The 25,072-nt window shown below is 44.0% G+C and overlaps 1 protein-coding gene across 2 annotated transcripts in view; it reads left to right on the top strand.

Annotated features, from left to right (window-relative positions):
* Positions 1-23,666, top strand: part of COL24A1 (collagen type XXIV alpha 1 chain) — an 804,368-nt gene extending 780,702 nt beyond the window's left edge. For both annotated transcript variants that reach the window (XM_030205800.1, XM_030205801.1), the window contains 3 exons: positions 315-424; positions 10,545-10,760; positions 22,225-23,666. In XM_030205800.1, coding sequence (XP_030061660.1) covers positions 315-424; positions 10,545-10,760; positions 22,225-22,371 — 473 coding nt within the window. In that variant the 3' untranslated portion in view covers positions 22,372-23,666. The remainder of the gene's footprint in view (positions 1-314; positions 425-10,544; positions 10,761-22,224) is intronic.
* Positions 23,667-25,072: the final 1,406 nt, after the last annotated feature.

Genomic DNA, 25,072 nt, shown 5'->3' with positions numbered 1-25,072 from the left:
GGAGACAACTTAGCTAACATGTTGGGCCAACATTTATTCCCGTGCCTAAATATAACCTCAGCACTAATTTGTAGATTGTGTCTAACAGTGGGTGAAAAAAATACAGTACTTTATATTTCAATTATGGGGTCAGATCTTCCAGATTTGGGATGTGCATCAGTGGATGAATATCAAATTTAAGAGTTGGAATTGTTTATATTCCAAAAGAATAATATACAGTCATGATTTCCCCAGTGTACCTAGGGAGGAATGATCATTTTCTGCAAATAAAACAATGTGTTTTTTATTAGGAATATTGTTGCTTGCATTATTAGGAAAATACTGGATTGACCCAAACCTTGGATGTACTTCTGATGCTATTGAAGTTTTTTGCAATTTCAGTGCTGGTGGCCAGACATGTTTAACACCACTTACCGTGGCAAAGGTATTGTGGAATATTTATTTTATTTATTTATTGCATTTGTATCCCACATTTTCCCACCTATTTGCAGGCTCAATGTGGCTTACAGAGTTTTGTTATGACATAGTCATTCCAGGATATCAGATACAATTAGTAATATACAGAGATTAAGAAAGGGAAGAGAGAAGGAAGGTGTTGGGCAGGATAGTATAGATGATGGATTTTAATAACTGGGTGGGTTGGTGAGGTAGTTTTGTATATATACTTTATTCATAAGTTTAAAATTATTTCTCTGTTATGGAGGTAATTTTATAAAAGAAATTGGTGCATGTAAAGCCTGTTTTACACTCAGAAAAGGGTTTCTATAAAATTGTGCATCTGCATGCACATGTAAATGAAACTACAAATGTGTACTATTCAATAGGATATCAGTCTTCAAACCAATATAGCAAATATATATATATATTTTCTATTGTGGGATTTCTTATATTTGCTTTATTGGTTTTACACTTGTAAATAGCACACACATGGAAAGGGTGTGGCTACTGTTATGTAATTTGCATGTAAGCTTTCCTGAGGGTGTGGTTTGGGTAGAGTGAAGACAAAGTTGCAATATATATGTGTATTTTATAAATATGAGGGTAATTTCATAAAGAACGTACCAATATTTAGGCATCCAGAGTACCTAAATGCAATGACAATGTAATTTGAAGGTGGGCATGAACATGGGCGGGGTGCACAGTTACATACATAAATTATAGAATAGTATAATTTATGCATGTTTTCCTACAATCTAAGCATGAGCATTTACACCAGGCATAAATGCTCACACCTAAAATATAGGCATGAATTTGATCTGTTAAGTTTGTATTCTGTAAAGAAAAGCAAGTGCTACTCTTCTTTATAGAAAGGCTCTCAATAGTCACTTCTACATCCTTAGTATTGGCACCTCTTTATAACAGCGCCCTCTATGCCTGTACATATATACATTTACAGGCACCCTGACAAAATAGCCCTTCACAAAAATAAGAACTATTGTAAAACTTTATTAAATGGCATAATCAAATACCATCTACCATCATCATTCATTCATTTCATACTCTACATATAGTTTAATTCATGATAAACTATACACCTATTAATAGAATATGAGCCACGCTTTTAAGGAAGGTAATAATATCATCGGCATTATACGTTGGAACAAGTGCCTGTAAACGTTTCTCAAGTTGTATGTAATTGGACTTCGACATTCTAGCTGTCGAATGCCTGCATGATAACAAGACAGTTCTATTTCAGTGCAATCTTGTTCTTTCCTAAAAAGATTAACAAGTTTAAATATAGAGGGATTGTGACAGTCGATGGGTTGCTGAAATGATTGGTGCCATGCTTCTAAAGAGTTGTTTGTATGAGGTAAACCATCCAGCACACAGTTGCGTACGTTTTTGCCGCTGCCGTGCAATGAAAGGGCCCTCCTAGTAATCAGATACTGGCGTTATCTCAGGAGGACAGGTTTCAACAGCGTTCTCAACCCCCGCTGTGACATTGTCGATCAGTAGGAAACTCAATGCAAGCAGCATCTTTGTTAATCCAGATAACTTCATTGTCTCTGTAAGCATCTAATAAACCACTATCCTGCATCTTCCTCCAAAGACACTGCCCTAAATGAAATAAACATGCAGTTAAAGGAAAGGATGGAAACACTTTTGACACCGTATTCTGACTTGCTTTCTCAAGGTCAGGTAGCACATTAACGGGGTTCAAATTGGGATTTAACTCCAGAAGGATTTGAAACACGCACATGTAGGTCTCTTTCTTTTTGCCCCTCAACAGAACATAAATTAATTGTTTTGCAGTTTTGTCAATTAAAGCATGAACTGAAAAAACTTGAAAAAATAGTTCCAGGGTGACTTTAAACATCCCATCAAAGAACCAGTGAGGGTTTTTCTTGAGAAGACGTAGATTTGTACTCATTCCAAACATTAATATTCGATTGTCATCACCAACACCTGAATCCCATAGCAGGACGTTAGAATTTCTGGATGTCAGTCGAAGTCCACTATGGATATCAATCTCAGGAACAGTCCAATGATTGGAATAAAGATGATGAGCATGCTTACATTTACGCTGTATGGCCCATTGTGAAGCTACATATGCAGGAAGATGAACAGCCGAATCCAGAGAAATTCCACTGGTGCACTGTTGTATTATCTGCCTTGGCTTTTGCATTCCTTGTTCAGCTCGTCTCTTTATCTCAACCACACAATGAACTGCTTCATTCTTAGAAACATCAGATGCATGGTTATATTCAGTAATAGTTGTTGCTCTTTGGCCTCATACTTTAAGACATCCATTACAAAATGTTATTAGACAACGCCATGACCATACTCATATCAACATTGGTCTGTGCCTTCCAGTAATTATATCCATCTTTCAGCAACAAGTCAATCTCCATTCGAATTGACCTACAGAAAATAGGCAAAACACTAAAAACAAACATATGCAAAAATGAGGATTCAAAGAGAAACAGCCTTATCTGTGAAAGGGCAGCACTATTATTATAAATGACCTAGAGATGGGAATAACTAGTGAGGTAATTAAATTCGCCGATGACACAAAATTATTCAGGGTCGTCAAGTCGCAGGAGGAATGTGAACGATTACAGGAGGACCTTGCGAGACTGGGAGAATGGGCGTGCAAGTGGCAGATGAAGTTCAATGTTGACAAGTGCAAAGTGATGCATGTGGGTAAGAGGAATCCGAATTATAGCTACGTCTTGCAAGGTTCCGCGTTAGGAGTTACGGATCAAGAAAGGGATCTGGGTGTCGTCGTCGATGATACGCTGAAACCTTCTGCTCAGTGTGCTGCTGCGGCTAGGAAAGCGAATAGAATGTTGGGTGTTATTAGGAAGGGTATGGAGTCCAGGTGTGCGGATGTTATAATGCCGTTGTATCGCTCCATGGTGCGACCGCACCTGGAGTATTGTGTTCAGTACTGGTCTCCGTATCTCAAAAAAGATATAGTAGAATTGGAAAAGGTACAGCGAAGGGCGACGAAAATGATAGTGGGGATGGGACGACTTTCCTATGAAGAGAGGCTGAGAAGGCTAGGGCTTTTCAGCTTGGAGAAGAGACGGCTGAGGGGAGATATGATAGAAGTGTATAAAATAATGAGTGGAATGGATCGGGTGGATGTGAAGCGACTGTTCACGCTATCCAAAAATACTAGGACTAGAGGGCATGAGTTGAAGCTACAGTGTGGTAAATTTAAAACGAATCGGAGAAAATTTTTCTTCACCCAACGTGTAATTAGACTCTGGAATTCATTGCCGGAGAACGTGGTACGGGCGGTTAGCTTGACGGAGTTTAAAAAGGGGTTAGATAGATTCCTAAAGGACAAGTCCATAGACCGCTATTAAATGGACTGGAAAAATTCCTCATTTTTAGGTATAACTTGTCTGGAATGTTTTTACGTTTGGGGAGCGTGCCAGGTGCCCTTGACCTGGATTGGCCACTGTCGGTGACAGGATGCTGGGCTAGATGGACCTTTGGTCTTTCCCAGTATGGCACTACTTATGTACTTATGTACTTATATCCACAGAGGAAGCAGAGCACAAGGAACTGCTACAGATCTGTACACAGAAACTACAAACATGAAATGAAAAATCAGACCAGAATATTCAAAAATCAAACTGTTCACATCAAAAAAGAAATCTTTACACAATTATATGCTAAATCAAAATCCAAAATAGAATTATTCTGAAAGACAGTTGCCCAAATTAAATGACAACAGACTTTGGGGAGGAGCCAGCTGTCTTGGTACATGTGGGTACCAATGACATAGGAAAATGTGGGAGAGAGGTTCTGGAAGCCAAATTTAGGCTGTTAGGTATAAAGCTCCAAATCAAGTGCTACCCGTTCCACATGCAGGGCCCAAGAGACAGGCAGAGCTCCAGAGTCTCAATGTGTGGATGAGGCGAAAGTGCAGAGAGGAGGGTTTTAGATTTGTAAGGAACTGGGTAACATTCTGGGAAAGGAGGAGCCTATTCCAGAAGGATGGGCTCCACCTTAACCAAGGTGGGACCAGGCTGCTGGCATCGGCATTTAAAAAGGAGATACAGCAGCTTGTAAACTAGAACCTGGGGGGAAGGTCGACAGTCATTTGAAAGCATATGGTCCGGAACAAGGTATCTGTCAAAGATATCACCAAAACAGGGAAAATAGGGTATCTCGATAGTGAGGTTGCAAAAGAGACCATTGTAGATCAGGCATTCTTAAATAAAAAATCAGACAAAAGATTGCAAATTAATGCTGTCAAGTACTGAGCAAGATGTAACTAGGAACAACAAACATAGTTTGAAATGTCTATATGCAAATGCCAGAAGCCTAAGAAATAAGATGGGAGAGTTAGAATACATTGCACTAAATGAAAAATTAGATATAATAGGCATCTCTGAGACCTGGCGGAAGGAGGATAACCAGTGGGACACTGTTATACCAGGGTACAAATTATATCGTAATGATAGGGTGGATCGAATTGTTGGAGGGGGTAGCGTTGTATGTTAAGGAGGGCCTTGAATCAAATAGATTGAAAATTCTGCATAAAACAAAACACATCTTGGAATCCCTATGGATTGAAATTTCATGTGTAAAGGGAAAAAGGATAGTGATTGGAGTGTACTACTGTTCAACTTGCCAGGATGAACAGACAGATGTAGAAATGTTATAGGAAATTAGGGAGGCTATCAAACTGGGCAACACAACAATAATTGGTGATTTCAATTACCCTGAATGTTCTCGGAATAAGTATTATATATTATCAAAATTTCACCCACAATTCTACTCAATGTACAGTGTGTTTCTGGGTAACTGTGGCAGGAAATAATGAAACACATTTTTCATTATTTCCTGCCACAGTTACCCAGAAACACATTGTACATTGAGTAGAATTGTGGGTGAAATTTTGATTTCAATTACCCCAATGATGACTGGGTAAATGTAGCATCAGGGCATGCTAGGGAGGTAAAATTCCTTGACAAAGTCGAGGACTGCTTTATGGAGCAGCTGGTACAGGAGCCGACAAGAGAAGGAAAAATTCTAGACCTAGTCCTTAGTGGAGTGCCTGAGCTGGTGCGGGAGGTACTGGTGCTAGGGCCACTTGATAACAGTGATCATAATATGATTAGATTTGATATTGGCTTTGGAGTAAGTATACAAAGGAAATCCAATACATTAGCGTTTAACTTTCAAAAAGGAGACTGTGATAAAATTAGAAGAACGGTAAGAAAAAAAACTTGAGGAGCAGCTGTGAAGGTGAAAAATTTACATCAGGTGTGAGTGCTGTTCAAAAATACCATCCTGGAAGCCCAGGCCAAATATATTCCGTGTATTAAAAAAAGGAGGAAGGAAGACCAAACGACAGCCGGCATGGTTAAAAAGTGAGGTGAAGGAAGCTATTAGAGCTAAGAAAATTCTTCAGAAAATGGAAGAAGGAACCAACTGAAAATAATAAGAAACAGCATAAGGAATGCCAAGTCAAATGCAAAGCACTGATAAGGAAAGCAAAGAGGGACTTTGAAAAAAATCTTGCCATATTATCAGACTCTCTCTGTTTAAGTCCACCCAGGTAGGCAATTTGTCCCACTTCTAACTCTTTAAGAACTTATCAAAACTTTCACATTAAACCAGTGTTATTCTTTGCAAGGCCCAGCAGCTACATAGGCCGATGCCAGAACTTCTTTCTGCTGTGGCCCGCCCCTTTCTAACATAGGTTCCTGCTTCTGCAAGGGCGTTCCACGGCAGAGACAAGTGTCAGTGGCAGAGAGCCTATCTAGCTGCTGGTGCCCCTGCACTGGAGAAAAGGATGTTTTGAGATACGGGGGGGGGGGGGGGGATAGAGGGGGCGTGCCAGGCCCACAAAAAGAGGGGGAAGAGGGAGAGATGTTGGCCTCTGGAAGCTGTTGTTGGATCCAGGTTTGAAGGGAGAGAGAAGGAGGTGGACATGGAGGGAGAGGGGTATAGATGGTAGAGTCAAAGATGCAGATATGCAGGAGGCAGAAATGGTGGAGTCGAGGGGCAGAGGGGAGGTGTAGAGATGGTGGATGCGGGGATCAGTGGGCAAAGATGGTAGACTGGGGAGAGGAAGGGAGAGTGGAAATGATGATGGACCTGAGGGGAAGAGGGAAAGAGATGTTGATCTAGGAGTGGAAAGAGGGAGAGATATTGAATTTGGGGGGATGGAAGGGGAGAGAGATGTTAGATAGGGGGGAGGGAAAGACTTTGGACTCAGGGAGGGGGGGAGAGGAAGACTGAGAGAGAGAGATGTGAGACCCGGAGGTGGACGGGAGGGAGAAAGAGGGGAAGAGATGTGGGACCTGGAGGCAGAAGGGAGGTTTTGTATTATTTTACAATGTGGTTTGTAGTGGAGAGATTTATGTTGCCATTGCTCGGATGACACAAGAATCAGAAATTTTTTTTTTTTTTTTTTGGTATAGTGACGTCAATGGAGAAATTTCCTAGTTGTGATCTGCATCTATTGATGTGGGGAAACTGGATTTTTGTGGATGCAGAGCATATTACATTTAAATCATAAGACCTGCTATGCTGTGTGAGATCAAATGGCTGTGAGGGTCATGTCTGCAGTTTGTCACATATGTGAGCATTGACCATCAGGTGTGTTCCAACTGAAAAAAAGATGGAGAACAACTGTCCCAGAGCCTTAGGAGCACTTACAAAGCAAAAGAACATGCACTGCATTCCAAATGTGTACCCCAGATGCACTACTAGCATAATTTAATGACTTTGTACATTTCTACATTAGGGGTTTGTCTAAAGTGAGTTAGAAATATTACAACAGATGCTGAACCAGTAATCTCTATCGGATGGGATGGTTGGGAGGGGCCCATGACCCTTATTGCCCAGGGACCCAGATTCCTGTCAGTCTGCCCATGCCCACAACCTCTTCAGCTGGTCCTGATTGAAGTCCCCTGGCACCACAGCCCAAGTAAGGGCTGTTTCTAATTGGAAGCCAAAGAAAAGAAAAAAAGTGCCATTAGTAGCCAAACTGTGAGAACCAGTGAGTGAGCCAAATAGCAGAGTGGGTGTGAAGATACCAGAGAGAAAGGAAGAACTGTTCCATATATCTCACCTTTTGTAAACAAGTAGATCATGGGGGTCCCTGCCTGCCCATTCTCAAAGCCATCCCATAAATCAGGATTTGGGAGCATGATTATTAAGTGCACTAAGCAGCATTCAGGATTTAGCGCACGCCAATCATTAGTGTGGTCTCTTGGCTCACTAAAAATCCCATGTTAACTGCATAGCACATTAGGATTTGGGTTATGGGTGTAGTGTCGTGTGGTGTGGACTGCACATTGCAGTTAATGTACAGTATTTACTGCATACTGTCACTTATGCAGTTAACATGGGTGCAGTCAATGCCTCCTCAAGAGGAGACATTGAGTATCTGTGCTAGTTGTGAATAAATTGAACACATGGTAAAGAACATGTCATGGCAGTGCTGTAACTGCAGAAGCCATGCTGGACATACATCGAACAGTTAACACACAGCCTCTGTATTTACCACACATTACTTTTAAAACATGGTAAGCCTAATGATTAGACAAGTGAACTGGACACCAGGGAAGTCCAGTTCAAAAATCCCACTGTGGCTAATTGTGATCTTGGCCAAGTCACTTAACCAGTATTCCCTCTAAGCGGGGCACATGAGCAATTTAGGATCGTCGCTCACAGGTTTTACATGGTTGTTTTTTTGTGCTATGTATAGAAATGCATTGCTAATACTGGCGCTCAAAATTTGTTAATTTTTAAAACTTGTTGCTCTCACACAAAAAATTTGCGCACCCCATAGCCGGTCGGTGGCCCAACTGTTTGGGGAGGCTAAAGGGGGCGGAGTTATGGGTGGTGCCAAGGGTGGGGCTTATCTCTAAAATTGTCTGACAACACAGAAAAAAATAAATACGTAAAAGTAAAATAGTCAAAATTACTACCTTTTATTAAATGTAGATATTACATATATATCTTATGTCAAACAATATTTTTATTTTAACTTATAGAACCTCTCTCTCTGCCCCAATCCAACATTGCCCCTTTGTCTTGCCCCTCACCACTATCCAACATTGCCCCTATGTCCTCCCCATCTCTCTCTCCTCCAACATCCAGCATCATCACCCCGTCCCCTCACCAGTTTCCTGTTCAACAAAGCAATGAGACCCAAATACTCCTTACCGCTTGCTTGCTCGATCCGCTGACTCCCTCCCTGGCTTGGTCAGTGTCAGTCACTGATTGAAAAGAGCCGCCCCGTGCTGCAACACTCAGGCTCCGCCACTCCTGCTGCTCGCTCCTCTTCTTCCTGGCACCCCCCGCACCAGCCCTTTAAAAAGAAATGTCCGACGCGGTGGTGAGGCGCAGTGCCTCGCATTTGCATGTAAAAGAAGCGGATCATCTCATCGGGCCTTGCCTCACTGTCCCGCCCTTGCGGAAATAGGAAGTTGCGTCAGAGGAGAGCGGGACAGAATGAGGGAAGGCCCAATGAGATGATCCGCTTCTTTTACTTGCAGACACGAGGTGCTGCGCCTCGCCACCGCGTCGGACATTTCTTTTTAAAGGGCTGGTGCGGGGGGTGCCAGGAAGAAGAGGAGCGAGCAGCGGGAGCGGCGGAGCACCCCTCCCCCCTTGTGCTGACACCCTGCAGCCAGTAAGAAAAGAAATTAGTGGAGCGGGGCGGGCACCGGTGCTGGCGGGGAGAGGAAAATACAATTTTGTTCCTGCTCTGAATTCAGGAAGGCAGGGGAAGCGATAGGTCACGGTTGGGCTGGGAAGGCTTAGCCTCCCCAAGCCTCTTATATGGGGCGCCTATGGCACACACAGTCCTTAGAGGAAACACTGCACTTAACTCTCCATTGCCACAGTTACAAAACTTAGGTTATGAGCCTCCCAGGGACAGGGAAATACCTATTATGCCTGAATTTAACTCACCTTGAGCTGCAACTTACAAAGGAATGGAACTAAATCTAAATAAATATATACATTTAAGTATGAGCCCGCTTACCAATTACATTTTAACTCTATAAACTCATGGTCTAGTTACTGGAATCAGTTAAGTTTGAGAGAGATGAGACATTCTGATGGCATGAATTAAAGCTACGTAGATAGCACCAGTATTCACTGTATAGTTAACATGGACCACATAAATGGCAGTCTTAATGTTGTGAGTCTGTATTATGAAGTTCTCCTCATTACTTTTATCATGTCTTGTGCCGAACATTGTGGATAATAAAGGCAATTCTGTAGACTAGGCACTCACATATACGTGCAGTGTTTAGAATAAAGATGTAAGCGGGCAACCTGCACATATACGCCCCTAAATACCAATATTCTGCCTAAGTACAAATACCCACTTCAATTTGCATAGCTCATATTTACAAGGGGGTGTATACAGGCACAGAGCAGGGGTGAGACATTGACTTTTACGTGTAACTTACAGAATACTGTAAGTTATGTCTAAGTACAACCCTGCCACATTTAGGTGCCCACACAACAGCTCCATAGCCAGGGTAAATACCGATGCGTAAATATTAGGCAAACCAATAATGGGTTACTCTAGTATTCTACAATGGAACCTAGGCACCAAGGTTCTGTTAAGGAATAAGCTACTACCACATTGCTCAGGCATAGAATTTTATAGAGAGTACTTAAATGGAGGCCAGTTATAGAACTGCCCCCAATATCAAGTATTCTGTGATAAATGTTTGTCCTATTTATATACGTTTCAGATATCTACAGCTATCCCTTTGAATTCATCTTAGATGCAGCAAAATACCTTGATTCCCAAAAAAAAGAATATATATCCTCCACTACATGCCTATCTTTGAGAAACCTGGTAGCAGTGGTGGATTGGACATATTGTCTTACTGCTCCATGAATATACTCCATGCTCTTACATGGACATCTGCATAAAATTCTTACTGTAATGTTTGAGTTTTAGTTACAGGTAGATAAGATGACTGTCAGCCCTACCTTTGCAATACATTGGACTTTGGTGTGTTGGACACTGGTGAGCTACGTAGGTATGATGATGTTGATAATGCAGAAATACGCTTGACATGATGTGGTTTCTGTTTTACCAGTTGGAGTTTGGCATTGGCAAAGTGCAGATGAACTTTCTTCACTTATTGAGCTCAGAAGCAATCCACACCATCACTATTCATTGCTTGAACACACCTATTTGGAGCATCAATTGGACGGAGACCCAGAAAACATCTCTGCGTTTCAAAGGATGGAATGGTTACTTGTTCCAAACAAACAAACTACTTGAACCAATTGTTCTTATAGATGAATGCAAGGTAATAAATGAAATACTCTATTTAAAGGTGTGCTAGTTGTAGGTCAAAGCTTACAGAAGGCTAATTTCCTTAGCATCAGCAGCAGATGAAACCAGAGACCTGTGGATTGTGTTCATCTACCAGCAGGTGGAAATAGAGAGCACTGATTTGCTCTGCACATATAGGATGTGATGCTGCCTGACCACTCGGTATTCTCTATCTCCAGCAGTCATATGGACATGTTTCACAGGTCTCCTGGCTTCTTCTGTGGTGGCTCCTGTTCTGGCTTGGCTAGTTCAGTGGAGCTGGGTGTGTTCTGGCTAAACGACGCCAGCTTTAGGGGGTACACATGGTCACCCCAGGTCCCTTCCCCACCCCGTTCTCCTCTCCATGAGTCCTTTCTGCCAGCCCTTCCTTCCTCACAGTGCTGCCTCTGATTGCAAAAAAAAAAAAGGAACTAGTGTACTTGCACTGCTGTGCTATGGCTGTTTGAGGAGAGTGAGTGTGCTGCAACCTTGTTCCTCTTTGGTGAGAGATACCTTCTGCCATTCTACTGCTGAGGTTAGTCCCTTTCTTTCCTTTCTGAAAAAAAAAGGGCACCGTAGGAGGGCCCTGCATGCAGGGAAACAGTGAGTCCAGCTTTAAGCAGGGGTTAAGACTGCAGAGTTAGACAGACGCTGCTCCCGCTGAGGGAAGCAGCGTCAGGTCTGTGCTCGGCAGGGTGTTCAGACCTTGACTCTGTGGAAGACTCCAGCAGCGAATTTCAGGCTGGAGTTTCCCATGCACAGGGGTCACACTCTTCTCCTCGCTCTGATGATTCAGTGGCGGTCACAACTGTGGTCATTACTCCTCTTTTACTCACCTTATTTCCCGATGTTCAGCCTCCAAGATGGCTCCTGTCTGTCCAGCTTCCAAGATGGCTTCTGTCTGTCTTTCATGTGTGCTCACTTCCTGTGTGTTCCAAGCCTCTCTTTGGTGTCAGTGTGTTCCCTGCTCCTGTCCGCAGGAGGTAACATCATCAATGAGAGTCTTTATAAGGAAGGGGTGTACTTGCATTCAGGGCCTTTGCATTGCCAAGAATCATCAGGTTAGTCGGTGTGTTGTTGCACGGTTTACCTTGCCTTGTTCTGTGGGCTCTTGCCCTTCTGCTTTGTCTTGCTCTTGTTTGTGGGCTTCCAGTCCTTCTGTTTGCCTTGTTCACTGTCTGTGGTCCCTATTTGTGGTGGTTTGTCAGCCTTCAGTCTTGGTTCTGTTCTGTTGCCAATGTGTGGAGCAATGGTCTGTCATTCTGAGTGTCTGCAGTAGCCAGCATTGTCCTAATTAGCTCTCTGCTGTGCAGGTGGTCTGCTCCTGTTCTACCATGTCTGCTTTCAGCTTTCTTCCCTCTGTTTGGGACCCCTGCTTCTGCCAAGCTTGTGTGTATATCCTGGACCCTGCTTCTGCCTAGCTTGTGTGTGTATCCTGAACCCTGCTTCTGCCCAGCTTCTGTGTATATCTTGAACCCTGCTTCTGCCAAGCTTGTATGTACGCCCTGTCTGCCTAGTCTGTAAGTCCTGCAGGCCGCCCGCACCCAGGGGCTCAACCTCTGGGGAACGGTGGTCAGTGCAGGTGAAAACCGGAGCTGCTCCAGTCCTGTTTACCTCCTTTTATCCCAGTCCTGTGGTTCCAGCATTTGTCTGCCTACAGCCGCAGTTCCAGTCCTGTCATTCTGGCCAAGTCCATTCCAGATTCCAGCTCCAGCCTCGCTTGTTTGCCCAGTCCCAGCTGGGGGTCTTGCCTGCCGCTGCCGCTCCTAGGCAGTGGTCCAAGGGCTCACATTCTAGTGACTGTTTGTTTTGAATCTGAGATTGTAACAGTGGCCATCTTGCACCGGGGCAGTTTCCGCGGTTACCGTAGACCCATGGTGTTCAGCATCAGCTGCTCTCACTACTTTATCGGGTGGCTCTAGTGATGGTGAGGAAGCTCTGGGTGGCTCTTCCGTGGGAGGGGTGCACCTGCCCATCTTCCCAGAGTTTGTTTTGCTTATGCACCTCATTTTCTTATTAAAACAGGCTGCTGTGGGCTCTGAGAGCCTTGCTCCTCTCACGGGTCCTGTTTCTCAGGCAGAACTCGTCTCTTCTGATTTAGTGGCCCCATCATCGAAGCAGGGGTGTTGGGGAGCTGACTGAAGGGGATCTGAAAGGTCCCTGGTTCCCCAGTTCCTTTTGATAGGGGTGGAGTTTCAGTATCCCTGGAGGCAGCAGACTTGGAAGGCCTGCAGGACTCGGACCTTCAGGTGTTGGAGTCAGATGACCCAACTGCTGTCTGGGTCTTCTATAGGGAGGAATTATCCTCCTTTATCTCCAAAGCCCTGCAGGATTTAAATATCTCTTCTCCTGAGGCAGCTCTTCCAGGAGCGCTGGCAAGCCCCCTGCTTTGCCCCGACCTTCACAATGATGGAGCACAGGCCCACTCCTTGTTCTCAGCAGGGGGGCAGTTGTCCCGCTTTTTCAAGGAATGGCCACGCTAACTTTGGATCGGTGGGTCTTAGATCTTATTTGCAACAGCTACAAGCTCCAGTTCACCTCTCCCGTCAAAGAATTTTTCTTGGTATCTCCATGTGCTGCTCCTCAAAAGAAGCAGTCTGTTTCCTCCATTCTGATGGAACTTTTGCAGCTCGGGGCGGTGGTTCCTATGCCTTTGCATAAACATGGGCGGGGACGTTATTCCATCTATTTTGTGGTCCCCAGGAGGGGAGGATCCTTTCATCCGATCCTGTATCTCCATCAGGTGAACTGGTCTCTGCAGGTGTATCATTTTCGCATGGAGACTGTACACTTGATCATCGCAGTGGTTCAGCCAAGGGAGTTTCTGACAGCATTGGACTGCAAGGAGGTTTACTTGCACATTCCCATCTGGCATCCTCATCAGAGGTTTCTCTGCTTTGCTGTACTGGTGTCAGGACTGTGGTCGTGACCCCTCTTTGACTCTACTACTACTACTACTAACTAGCATTTCTAAAGCGCTACTAGGGTTACGCAGCGCTGTACAATTTAGACATAGAAGGACGGTCCCTGCTCAAAGAGCTTACAATCTAAAAGACAAGAGAACAATCTAAAGACAAGTGAACAATCTAGAGGACGAGTGAACAGTTAATCTGATAGAGTGGATAGATAGGGGCATTCTGTCTATCTAGAGCGGTTAGGTGCTGAAGGCAGCATAGAAGAGGTGAGTTTTAAGCAGAGATTTGAAGATGGGTAGGGAGGGGGCATGGCGTATGGGTAAAGGAAGATTGTTCCAGGCATAGGGTGAAGCAAGGCAGAATGAGCGGAGCCTGGAGTTGACTCACCTTATTTCCCGATGGTCAGCTTCTGAGCTGGTTCCTGTCTGTTCTTTCACCTTGCATTGTTGTTTCTTTCCTGTAGTGTTTCCACTTCCTGTGTGTTTCAAGCCTCGCTTTGGTGTTCAGTGTGTTTCCTGCCTCTGTCCTGTAGTTGTGACATCATTAGAGAGTGCCTTTATAAGGAAATGGTGGATTTTCATTCAGGGCCTTTGCAATGCCAAAGATCTCCAGGTTAGTCCGTGTGCAGTGAAGCACTTCTGCCTTGTTCATAGTCTGTGTGCCCGTGGGCACTTCTGTCTTGATTTCTTGTTTAGGGTGCCTGTGTGCACGTCTGCTTCTGTTCTTCTCTGTTTGTTTGTGTGCTAGGATCAGCCTTCAGCCTTTGTTCTGTTGTTTGTCTGTGTGGGTCAGCTTTTTGTTCTGCCTAGTCTGCCTTGCTTGCTCTAGTCCCCTGTACCTTCAGCTTCAGCTCCAGTCCTGTTGTTCCAGTCCTGTCCCAGCATTGCCTGCTTAAAGCTTCAGCTCCAGTCCTGTTGTTCCAGTCCTGTCTGTTCCAGCACTGCCTGCCTACAGCTTCAGCTCCATTCTTGCTTGTTAGTCCAGTGCTGGTTGGGGGGGGTTTTGCCTCCTGCTACCGCTCGACAACAATAGGCCAAGGGCTCACGTTCCAGAGTCCGTGACTGTTTGTTTAGAGCCTGAGACCGTGACAACTGGATTGGCACTTCCAGTTTCAGGCTCTGCCTTTTGGCCTGGCCACTGCCCTGTGCACCTTTTCAAAGGTAATGGTGGTAGTGGTGGCCACATTGCACTGAAAGGGTATACAGGTTCATCCTTATTTAGACGATTGGCTGATTCAAGCAGCCTCAGTCCAGGACAGTTTACAGGCCATGTCTCTTGTGGTGGACCTCCTGCAATCCCAAGAAACGGTCCACCTCAGCAACATGCACTCGAGTCTGGCGAGTTTTCAAAGCCTGGTACTTCAAGCAGGCCCTTTCTCCCTTTCAGTCTTCTTTATCGCAGATCTTAGCTTTTCTGCAATCTGGTCTTCAGAAGAGTTTAGTGGCCAGCTTGCTGGGAGTACAGGCCATGGCCTTAGCCTTCTATCGGGGTCACATTGCTTGACTTCCCCTTGCTTCTCATCCTGATGTGGTATGCTCAAAGGAGCGACACGTCTTCGGCCTCCACTTATCCGGCTTTGTCTGAATTGGAATCTGAATCTTGTTCTGCGAGTTGAACCAATCCATGCAGCCACGATGAAAGATGTCACGCTGAAGACAGTTCTCTGGTATCCATTTTGTCAGCCCCCATGGTTTCTGAGCTACAAGCTCTCTCTTGTAGGGAGCCCTTTCACCATTTTTCGGAAACAGGGGTAACAGTTCAAATGGAGTGGAGGAGTGGCCTAGTGGTTAGGGTGGTGGACTTTGGTCCTGAGGAACTGAGTTCAATTCCCACTTCAGGCACAGGCAGCTCCTTGTGACTCTGGGTAAGTCACTTAACCCTCCACTGCCCCATGTAAGCCGCATTGAGCCTGCCATGAGTGGGAAAGCGCGGGGTACAAATGTAACTAAAAAAAAATATATATATATATATATACTGTTCCTTTGTTCCTCCCTAAGGTGGTTTCTTCCTTTCATCTTAATCGCTGTTGTTTCTGCCTACCTTTCGTGCGAATCAGTACTGGAAGAATTTACACCACTTGTGCCTTCTGGATGTGTGTTGTGCTGTTCTGCCTTACTTGGACATTACTAATGACATTTGGCAGTCGGATCATCTTTTTGTCCATTTTGCAGGTCCTAAGAAAGGTGAAGCCACTTCTAAGCCCACCATCACTCACTGGTTGCAGGAGGCTATTTCTTTGGCCTATGTTTTGGCTGGCCATTCATCTCCTGATCAGCTGAAGGCTCATTCTACGCATGCTTTGGCTTCTTCTTGGGCGGAGGCATGGTTAGTGAACCTGGAAGAATGTTGTAGGGTGGATACATGGTCATCCATGCACACATTTAGCAGACATTATCAGGTATACGTTTCTGCCCAGGTGGATTCAGCTTTTGGAATCACAGTTATTTTGGCCGGGCTTGCTTCTGCCCACCCTGTTTAGATATTACTTCGCTATATCCCACAGGTCTCTGGATTTATCTGCTTCTGACGCTAAGGAATGAAAAATTATGTCTTACCTGATAATTTTCTTTCCTTTAGTCTTAGCAGATGAATCCAGAGTCCAGCCCTGTGCTTTCTGCTTATACCGTATTCTGGCAGAAGGTTTCTGTCCTGTTTAAAAATAAAATGTTTTTTTATTTTGCCTCATGGTTCAGGGAGGAGTTTGTTTTTTTGTGTGTTTCTGTTTTGTTTTAGATATTCGGTATGACACTAATTCATGAGAGGCATGTCTGTGAGGAAGGAGGTTGTTGGATTCTATCCTTTGCTTTGTTAAGAGATGTACCAAGTGGCCAGGCAGCATCATGTCCTATATGTGCAGGACAAACCAGTGCTCTCTATCTCCACCTGCTGATAGACGGACACAACCCACAGGTCTCTGGATTCATCTGTTGCAACTAAAGGAAAGAACATTATCAGGTAAGACATAATTTTTCATTCAAAACCACTTCTGCAGGTAAATGCTAATTTATATGGGAAACTGCCTTCCTTACAGCAGGGTTCACAGTGCCCATATTTTAAGCTGCATTAAAAAAAATAAAAAAGAAAGAAGGATTATTCCTCAAGCATATTTAAATCTGAAGAGAAAAGCAGCACACGTACCTGGCATTTCAAAAGTATGTGTATGAGAGGTCATGGCAGCCATTTTGTGAGGTTGGCCACTAGGGGCAGGAGTGAGGGGGCTGTGCTCCTGTCCCCAATGACTCTCTGGACCACCAGGGAGTAGAAGGTAGGCCTGGTGGTGGGGCCTGTCTAGAGTGCTCGGGTTGGTGTTGGGGAGGTCGATGTTGTAGGGGGTGGTTTAGACACGGGAAGGGGGGAAGGAAGGAGGAGGCCAGGAGGGGGATTGTGGCAGTTTATGTTTTTTAAAGTTATGCAGGTGCTGGCCTGATATTCAATGCCGGCACCCGCAACGCTAAGTGAGCAAATTTATGACAACTTTTGAACTCTCTTAAATTAGGCCACTTATGGGCTCATTTTCGAAAGAGAAGGACGCCCATCTTTCGACACAAATTGGAAGATGGGCGTCCTCACAGGGTTTCCCAAATCGGCATAATCAAAAGCCGATTTTGGGCGTCCCCAACTGCTTTCCGTTGCGTGGACGACAAAAGTTCATGGGGGCGTGTCAGAGGCGTAGTGAAGGCGGGACTTGGGCGTGCCTAATACATGGGCGTCCTCGACCCATAATGGAAAAAAAAGGGAGTCCCTGACGAGCACTTGGACGACTTTACCTGGTCCTGTTTTTCTTACGACCAAGCCACAAAAAGGTGACCTCCCCTGACTCCTCCAGTGGTCACTAACCCCCTCCTACCCTCAAAAAACATCTTTAAAAATATTGTGTGCCAGCCTCAAATATCATACTCAGGTCCATCACAGTACTATACAGGTCCCTGGAGCAGTTTTAGTGGGTGCAGTGCACTTCAGGCAGGCAGACCCAGGCCCATCCCCCTCTACCTGTTACACTTGTGGTGGTAAATGTGAGCCCTCCAAAACCCACCACAAACCCACTGTACCCACATCTAGGTGCCCCCTTCACCCGTAAGGGCTATGGTAGTGGTGTACAGTTGTGGGTTTTATGGGGGGGGTGTTGGGGGGCTCAGCACACAAGGTAAGAAAGCTATGTACTTGGGAGCAATTTATGAAGTCCACTGTAGTGCCCCCTAGGGTGCCCGGTGGTGTCCTGGTCTGTCAGGGGGACCAGTGCACTACGAATGCTGGCTCCTCCCATGACCAAAGGGCTTGCATTTGGTCGTTTCTGAGATGGGTGTCCTTGGTTTCCATTATCGCCGAAAATCAGAAACGACCAAGTCTAGGGACGACCATCTCTAAGGACAACCTAAATGTCAAGATTGTTTCGATAATACGGGTCCATCTTGTTTCGATAATACAGGTTTCCCTGCCCCTCCACTAGGACGTTTTGCGTGGACGTCCTCAGCAAAACTTGGGCATCCCTTTCAATTATGCCCCTCTTAGTGATGCGGGTGCTGGCACCTGTATAACACCGCCCCTGACCTTCCCACTTTTTTTGTGAGCAGTCAGAGGCGTTATTCAGTGGCACTGCCCGGTTTAGACCACTGAATATCGGGGGTTGAGTTGCCACAGGGAATTTATTCAGACAGGAGCCTCTCCTGTCCGCTTAAAGTTTTTTTTTAACTTATACATGCCTTTGAGCTGATTTTAAGCCCAACGTGGAAATTTTTCCCCATACACACATATTCACTTTGTAAAATGGAGAATACGTGTGTAGATTTTTTTTTCCCTCCCAAGCTACACCTGCTTGAAATCTCTGCAATGGTGTGGATCTCCATGTGTAAATAGCAGCTTTCTGAAATCAGTATTTACACACGTATGTGATATGCCCATGTCAATAGTGCTGTATACACATGGAAATATTTCTAAAGTAATGGCCTGTGTGTGTTAAAACCACCTGTGTAATTTGCAGTTATGTGTGAAAATTGTCCTCAAAACGATCATACTTGGTGCTTAGAAGCCTGCAAAAGTAGCAAATATTTTTAGTAGCTGAAACCACGTCCTTTGGCATCTCAGTTCAGCAAAATACTTATGCAAAAACAAGGAGAATTTGGAGGTAGGATGTTTTTGGGAATTTGAATTTTTATGTGCCCCTAGAGATACTCATTTGGCATTTTCTATATTTTGCTTGTGTCATTTTCATTTTTTTATTGTGATACTCTTGAGGCTGTATGGATAAAACATATAATCAAATTTGTGGAAAATAAAAATGTGAATCCTAGCTTCCACCATCTCAGCTCAGCAGAACAAGGAACTTTAATGAAATTTCATTTGATTTCATTTCAGCTCCACAAAATGTCTGTTTCAGGGAATTTAAAAAGGTATTTAAAACACCAAAAAAACATAATTTTAGGCTTCTTGTACTGCTCCCAGGAATAAGCTCTTTTTCTGTTGGCTCATTTTTTTCTTCGTATTCATTCATTTTACCCCCTTAATGTGTATAAACATATACAGAATTACCTTTGGACATATATCATATTCTCTGTATTAACCCCCCCCCCCCCCCATTTCAGGACCCCAAAAACCCTGGAAAACTCATTTTTAAAACCAAATCAAGATTCATCCAATAATGCCCCCACACACACACACACACACTTGGCATTGCTCTCCTCTACCCTTCATCCCACCCCCGAGATGAACAGATCTCTCCTCTGAAGGTTATGGTACTGAGCCGATGCAGGACCTTGATCATGCGCAGATGCAGGGCAGTGTGGAGGGTGGAAGAGAACAATGCCAGTTACTGCAAGAGGCAGGATGGAGGACAGAAAAGGTGGTTATCGTGGGGGGGCAGAGTGGAGAAGAGAAATGGTCATTGCGGGGGGGGGAGGGCTGAAGGAGAGAAATGGTCATTAACAGGAGGAGAGTCGAAAGAGAAGACGTCATCACGGGAAGGAGGGCTGGAGGAAATAATGCCTCCATTAATAGCCCACCCTAGATGTCAGAAAACTCGATATTTCTAATAATAGTCCAGGCGGTTATTAGAGAGAATATGGTACTTATTCCTATACATCAGAGAACAAATCAAAAGGAAAAGAACATTTATGACATGGGGCTCATTTTCAAAGCACTTAGACACACAAAGTAGCATAGGTTACTATCTTGCTTATTTTCAAACGAGAAGGCCGGCCATCTTCCAACACAAATCGAGAGATGGCCGCCCATCTCCTAACCCCGGCCAAATCGGTATAATCGAAAGCCAGTTTTGCCGGCTTCAACTGCTTTCCATCGCAGAGCCAGCCAAACTTCAAGGGGGCGTATCAGCAGGGTACAGAAGGCGGGACGTGGGCGTGGTTACGAGATGGCCGGCTTCGCCCTATAATGGAAAAAAGAAAGCCGGCCCTGACGAGCATTTGGTCGACCTCGCTTGGTCCCTTTTTGTTCACGACCAAGCCTCAAAAAGGTGCCCAAACTGACCAGATGACCATCGGAGGGAATTGGGGATGACCTCCCCAAGCGGTCACCAACCCCCTCCCACCCTAAAAAAAATTAGAAAATATTTTTTTGCCAGCCTCTATGCCAGCCTCAAATGTCATACCCAGCTCCCTGACAGCAGTATGCAGGTCCCTGGAGCAGTTTTAGTGGGTGCAGTGCACTTCAGGCAGGTGGACCCAGGCCCATCCCCCACCCTACCTGTTACACTTGTGGTGGTAAATGTGAGCCCTCCAAAACCCACCACAAACCCACTGTACCCACATGTAGGTGCCCCCCTTCATCCCTAAGGGCTATGGTAGTGGTGTACAGTTGTGGGGAGTGGGTTTGGGGGGGGGGGGGGCTCAGTATCCTGTGTCGCTGTTAAGTGTTTCCATCTTGAGTTACATAAGGAAAGGCACAATGAGAACAGGATGGAGAATGCCCAGAAAAATCAAAAACAAGAGCATGGTAAAATTTCACCCACAAATACAGCTTTTTAGAGTTCTCACACATTTCTACTTGTACAGTGCTGTTGAATAGGTTAATCATGATCAGATAACATGATAAATTATGTTTTAATTACCACTTACCTCATTTCATGTTACTCTAGTTCCATTAAGAGATAAAAGAACCCTTAAGTTAATAAACAAACTGGTCAGATGGAACTCTAAGCTTGTTTTCACTGTATTGAATCAGTACTTAGTTTCTTAATTAGTACGAAACCCAGAATCATGCATACAAAAGGATCACCATCAAAATTCAGGTACTCAATGTCAGAGACCATCAACCAGCTAAAGGAACCCAGTCCCATAAACATTAAAATGAAAACTACTTTCATTTTCAGTCGCTTACAATTTTTTTTAGGCAATGCCAGCACTGTCTGCTTCAGCCAATCCCGGAGACCTTCTTTCAGTTTCTTCCCCCCCCCCCCCCCCCCCCCCCCCCCCCCCCCCCCCCCCCGTTATGGCTTTAAAAAAAATTAATCGCAACAGAAGAAAAGGTACCAATTGCAGGGGGGTAGGACAAAGAGGAAGAGAGCGGAGAGGTGCTGCATCAGGGTGGCTGGGGAGAGAAGATGCCCAAGCTACAGGGGAGGACGACGCCAGGAGGGGACCTGAGCCCACATTTTGGAAGCTGGTTGTTAAAATAGCTATTTTAACAACAGCTCCCAAATGGCTCTCGCTAGCCAGTGAGAGCCAGCTCCAGCACACCACTGCTATACTCTATGTGTTACTAATTTATTTATCTTAAAATTCAATAAAAAAAATTTTTGACTAAAAAAAAAGAAAACTGTCACAAAGTCCACTAGTAAAAAAAATTACTTGAGGACTTTGCAGATATGCAGACAGTTTGAAAATTGTCATGAGGGAAGATAATTTTCAAAAGCATGAGAGTTACCTTATATGCATACTGCCATGTGTATAGGTTTACCTGGACTGAGCTGAGGTGTTCTGTGGGGTAGGAAGGGGGTTGTAAGTACGCACATACATTTGAAATTTCAACCACACATATGTGAATTAATCCTGAAAATGTATGGAGGAGTGGCCTAGTGGTTAAGGTGGTGGACTTTGGTCCTGAGGAACTGAGTTCGATTCCTGGCACAGGCAGCTCCTTGTGACTCTGGGCAAGTCACTTAACTCTCCATTGCCTGCCGCATTGAGCCTGCCATGAGTGGGAAAGCGCGGGGTACAAATGTAACTAAAATAAAAATTCAAAGAGCAAGTGTTAGTTTGAATGTGTATCTAACCCTAGTCCCCCCCCCCCCCCCCCCCCAGGGGACTACACATGCTTTCCTTTGAGTGATTTTCAAAGTAGAAGTATGCATGTACTTTCACTATAGAAATATGGCCATGTCTGCCCAGAGAAAAATATTCATGTGCGAGTATTTGATATAGGTTCAAGTGGTTGTAAAATTATGTTCATAACTTCTACTGTTACATTGTTAGAATTCATTCTCAAACCTGTAAGTTTCTAGCAGACGAAAACCTATTTCTCTGACTAGGCGTTGTGAGTTTGATTTCTAGGGATACTAATGGTGTGTATTTCTTTGCATTTTCTGCATTCCAGATTCAAGATGGCAGCTGGCATAAGACACAGTTCCTTTTTCACACTCAGGATCCTAACCAGCTTCCAATTGTTGAAATACAAAAATTCCCTCATCTCAAAGCAGGACAGCAGCATTACATAGAGAGCGGGCTGGTGTGCTTTCTTTGAATCTTCTAGTCTTGATGCTTTGGTGACATTTTTTATACCACTGAGGATTTAATAAATAAAATAAGTATCTGTTGTGTCTTTTAAAGAAAAATGTGTTTTGAAGATCATCAAAAAAAAAAAAACATGGAAGAAACCTACAAGCAAAAGTGTTGATTATAGCCTAAAGAATCTCAGGAAGAAAAGACTTCCTCCTAAGAAGGAGAACTGTCATTAAAAAAAAAAAATAGGAACATGACATTGACAAAGTATTTAATTTTTTTTTAATATTGATGGTGCTTTCTTGTATAATTTCCTTAAATGGAGAACTGTATATGAAATGGACTCCTTATCGGCCACCAGAGTTCTTAACCTATTCAACAGCACTGTACAAGACACCCCATTGAAAGCTGGAGACATGCAAAGGAGCAATACTGGCTAGTGCTCCTAAATGTGCAATAGCTTATATCTGAGAGTGACTTATGCCACACTTCAGCAATGTCTTCCTTTTCTTCTAACACAACTAGTCCGATGAGGACACATACATCTTAACAGATGGTACGCTACCTCTTACATGTTGCCTGTTTTTGTGTTGCCTGGTGCTCTTTATAACACAAGGTGCTAGTGGCTTTAGTAGAGATTATTTGATTACTTATTTTCCTTCGAGACTGTATGTACTGGTTACATCAAGATATAATTCTCTTGTAGAAGTACTTATTTGAATGTGTTTGGTCATATAGTTCATTACAAGTAAAAATGTTATTTATGAGAAACCCTTTTCAAGTGTAAAATGTTGGTTTATTTTTTGTGGAAGTGATATGCAAGTCAGTACAATGTAATTACTGCTGTCGGGCAGAACACTTTCTTAGTTCTTGTAAAGACTGCTAGAGAATGACTACAAGAGTTTGATAATTTCTAAAATTTAGTTTATTTTTCAACACCCATTGGCATCCCAAAAATGATGTAATATGTATATATTTTGTAACTCATAAAAAGGTAAATACAGCTGTTAAATTATAATCTGTTCACATTTTAGAAAATCCATGGTTTTCAATATTACTAGGCCATTTCACTTTACTTTCTATTTAAGTCATTAGAGGCTAAAAGTATTAAACCCTATTATTATTAAGAATAATGTTGAAAACACTTTTTTTCCTATTTAAAATGTTGTTTAGTGGATTATTTGACCACACCTGTTGTGAAGACATTCAAATTCTTACATATAACACTGTGCCTCTCTGTATTTGGAAAAAATGTTCGTAAGGTCCATCAAAACCACTTTTAGCCACAGTGAAACACATTTACCATCCTATAATAAAAGTGTGCTTCAAAAGCATATTTTGACTTCTATTGATTTTCTATTTGTTGTTTATTCAAAATTTCCATCAGTTGTCCAGTAACACACTTAGGGGCCCTTTTTACTAAACCACGTTAGAATCTGAGGTTAATGCATTTTTTTAACATGGTTCTTTCTCACGCGCTAAGCCCAGATTCAATGTGCCAGTTTTTTTTGGCTTTTTTTCTTTTCTTTTTTTTTTTTGCAGGTCCCATGCAAAGTTTTCCAGTAGCATGTGGGACTTGAAAAAATTTAACATGGGATCACTTACAGCCTCCTATTTAGGAGGCAGTAAATGCGCTGCGTTAACTTAATGTTACCGCACGTGCTAGCTGGATAATGTAGGAATTCCCACTCTGCAACCAGGGCCTAACCCCTGGTAAGCCTTTCCTCAGCTGAGAGGTGCCCAGCTCTACCACCGGCTGCCCTTCAGGTGCTGTGGAGGACTTGCAGCTCATCTGCATATCCTTACAGCCTTCTCCGGGGTGACACCCAGGTCCACTCCGATCCACTCAGGGCCTGGCATGTTTCTCTTTATGTCTAATCTTTTTCCAGTTGCTAAAGTACCTCAATCGTTTATGGCCCCTATTCACATTCTCTTCCTAGCTCTGTCTCTTCCTAATCTTTTCCCTCACCCCCTACCTCTCTCCGCTAAAGGAACTCACTGCCCATCCATTGACTTCATCACCTCACCTTCTCTCCTACCCTCTTCCTCCCTCTTGGCTTTTAATCTCCGTCTCTTTCTTCCCTCCATTTTGCCTTCCCCATTCCACCTAAATACCTCTCGCCTTCGACGCCTTCGTGGCCACACCTCTCCTACTCTCCTCCGCTCTCTTTTACTCCTTCTCTTACTCTCAGCCGGTGACATCAATCCCAATCCTGGCCCTCCTCACCAACTATTATCCAAACTCTACAGATCTCACCGTGACCTCTCTAACCTCATCTCTATTCCTCTACTCCCTTCCTCTTCTCTGCCCTTCTCTTGCGCCCTATGGAATGCCCGCTCTATCTGTAACAAACGCCCCTATATCCATGACCTCTTTATCTCGCGTCACCTCCATCTGCTCGCCATAACAGAAACCTGGCTGTGCCCTGATGACTCTGCTTCAGTCGCAGCCCTCTGCCATGGCGGTTATTTTTTTTCACATACTCCTCGCCCTGCTGGTCGCGGGGGCGGTGTTAGACTACTTCTCTCTCCCTCCTCCAGATTTCAACCCCTTCTTCCACCTCAATCTCACTGTTTTTCCTCCTTTGAAGTCCACTCTATCTGCCTTTTCTCTCCTCTGCCTCTTCGAATAGCGGTCATTTATCGTCCCCCTGATAAGTCCCTTTCATCCTTCCTCAGTGACTTTGATGCCTGGCTTGCCTTCTTCCATGATCCTTCCTCCC

This window comes from Microcaecilia unicolor, chromosome 6, assembly GCF_901765095.1.
Source record: "Microcaecilia unicolor chromosome 6, aMicUni1.1, whole genome shotgun sequence".
Classification (NCBI taxonomy): Eukaryota; Metazoa; Chordata; class Amphibia; order Gymnophiona; family Siphonopidae; genus Microcaecilia; species Microcaecilia unicolor.
Note: the sequence above shows the minus strand (reverse complement) of the source record. Positions and strands in the feature narration are given on the sequence as shown.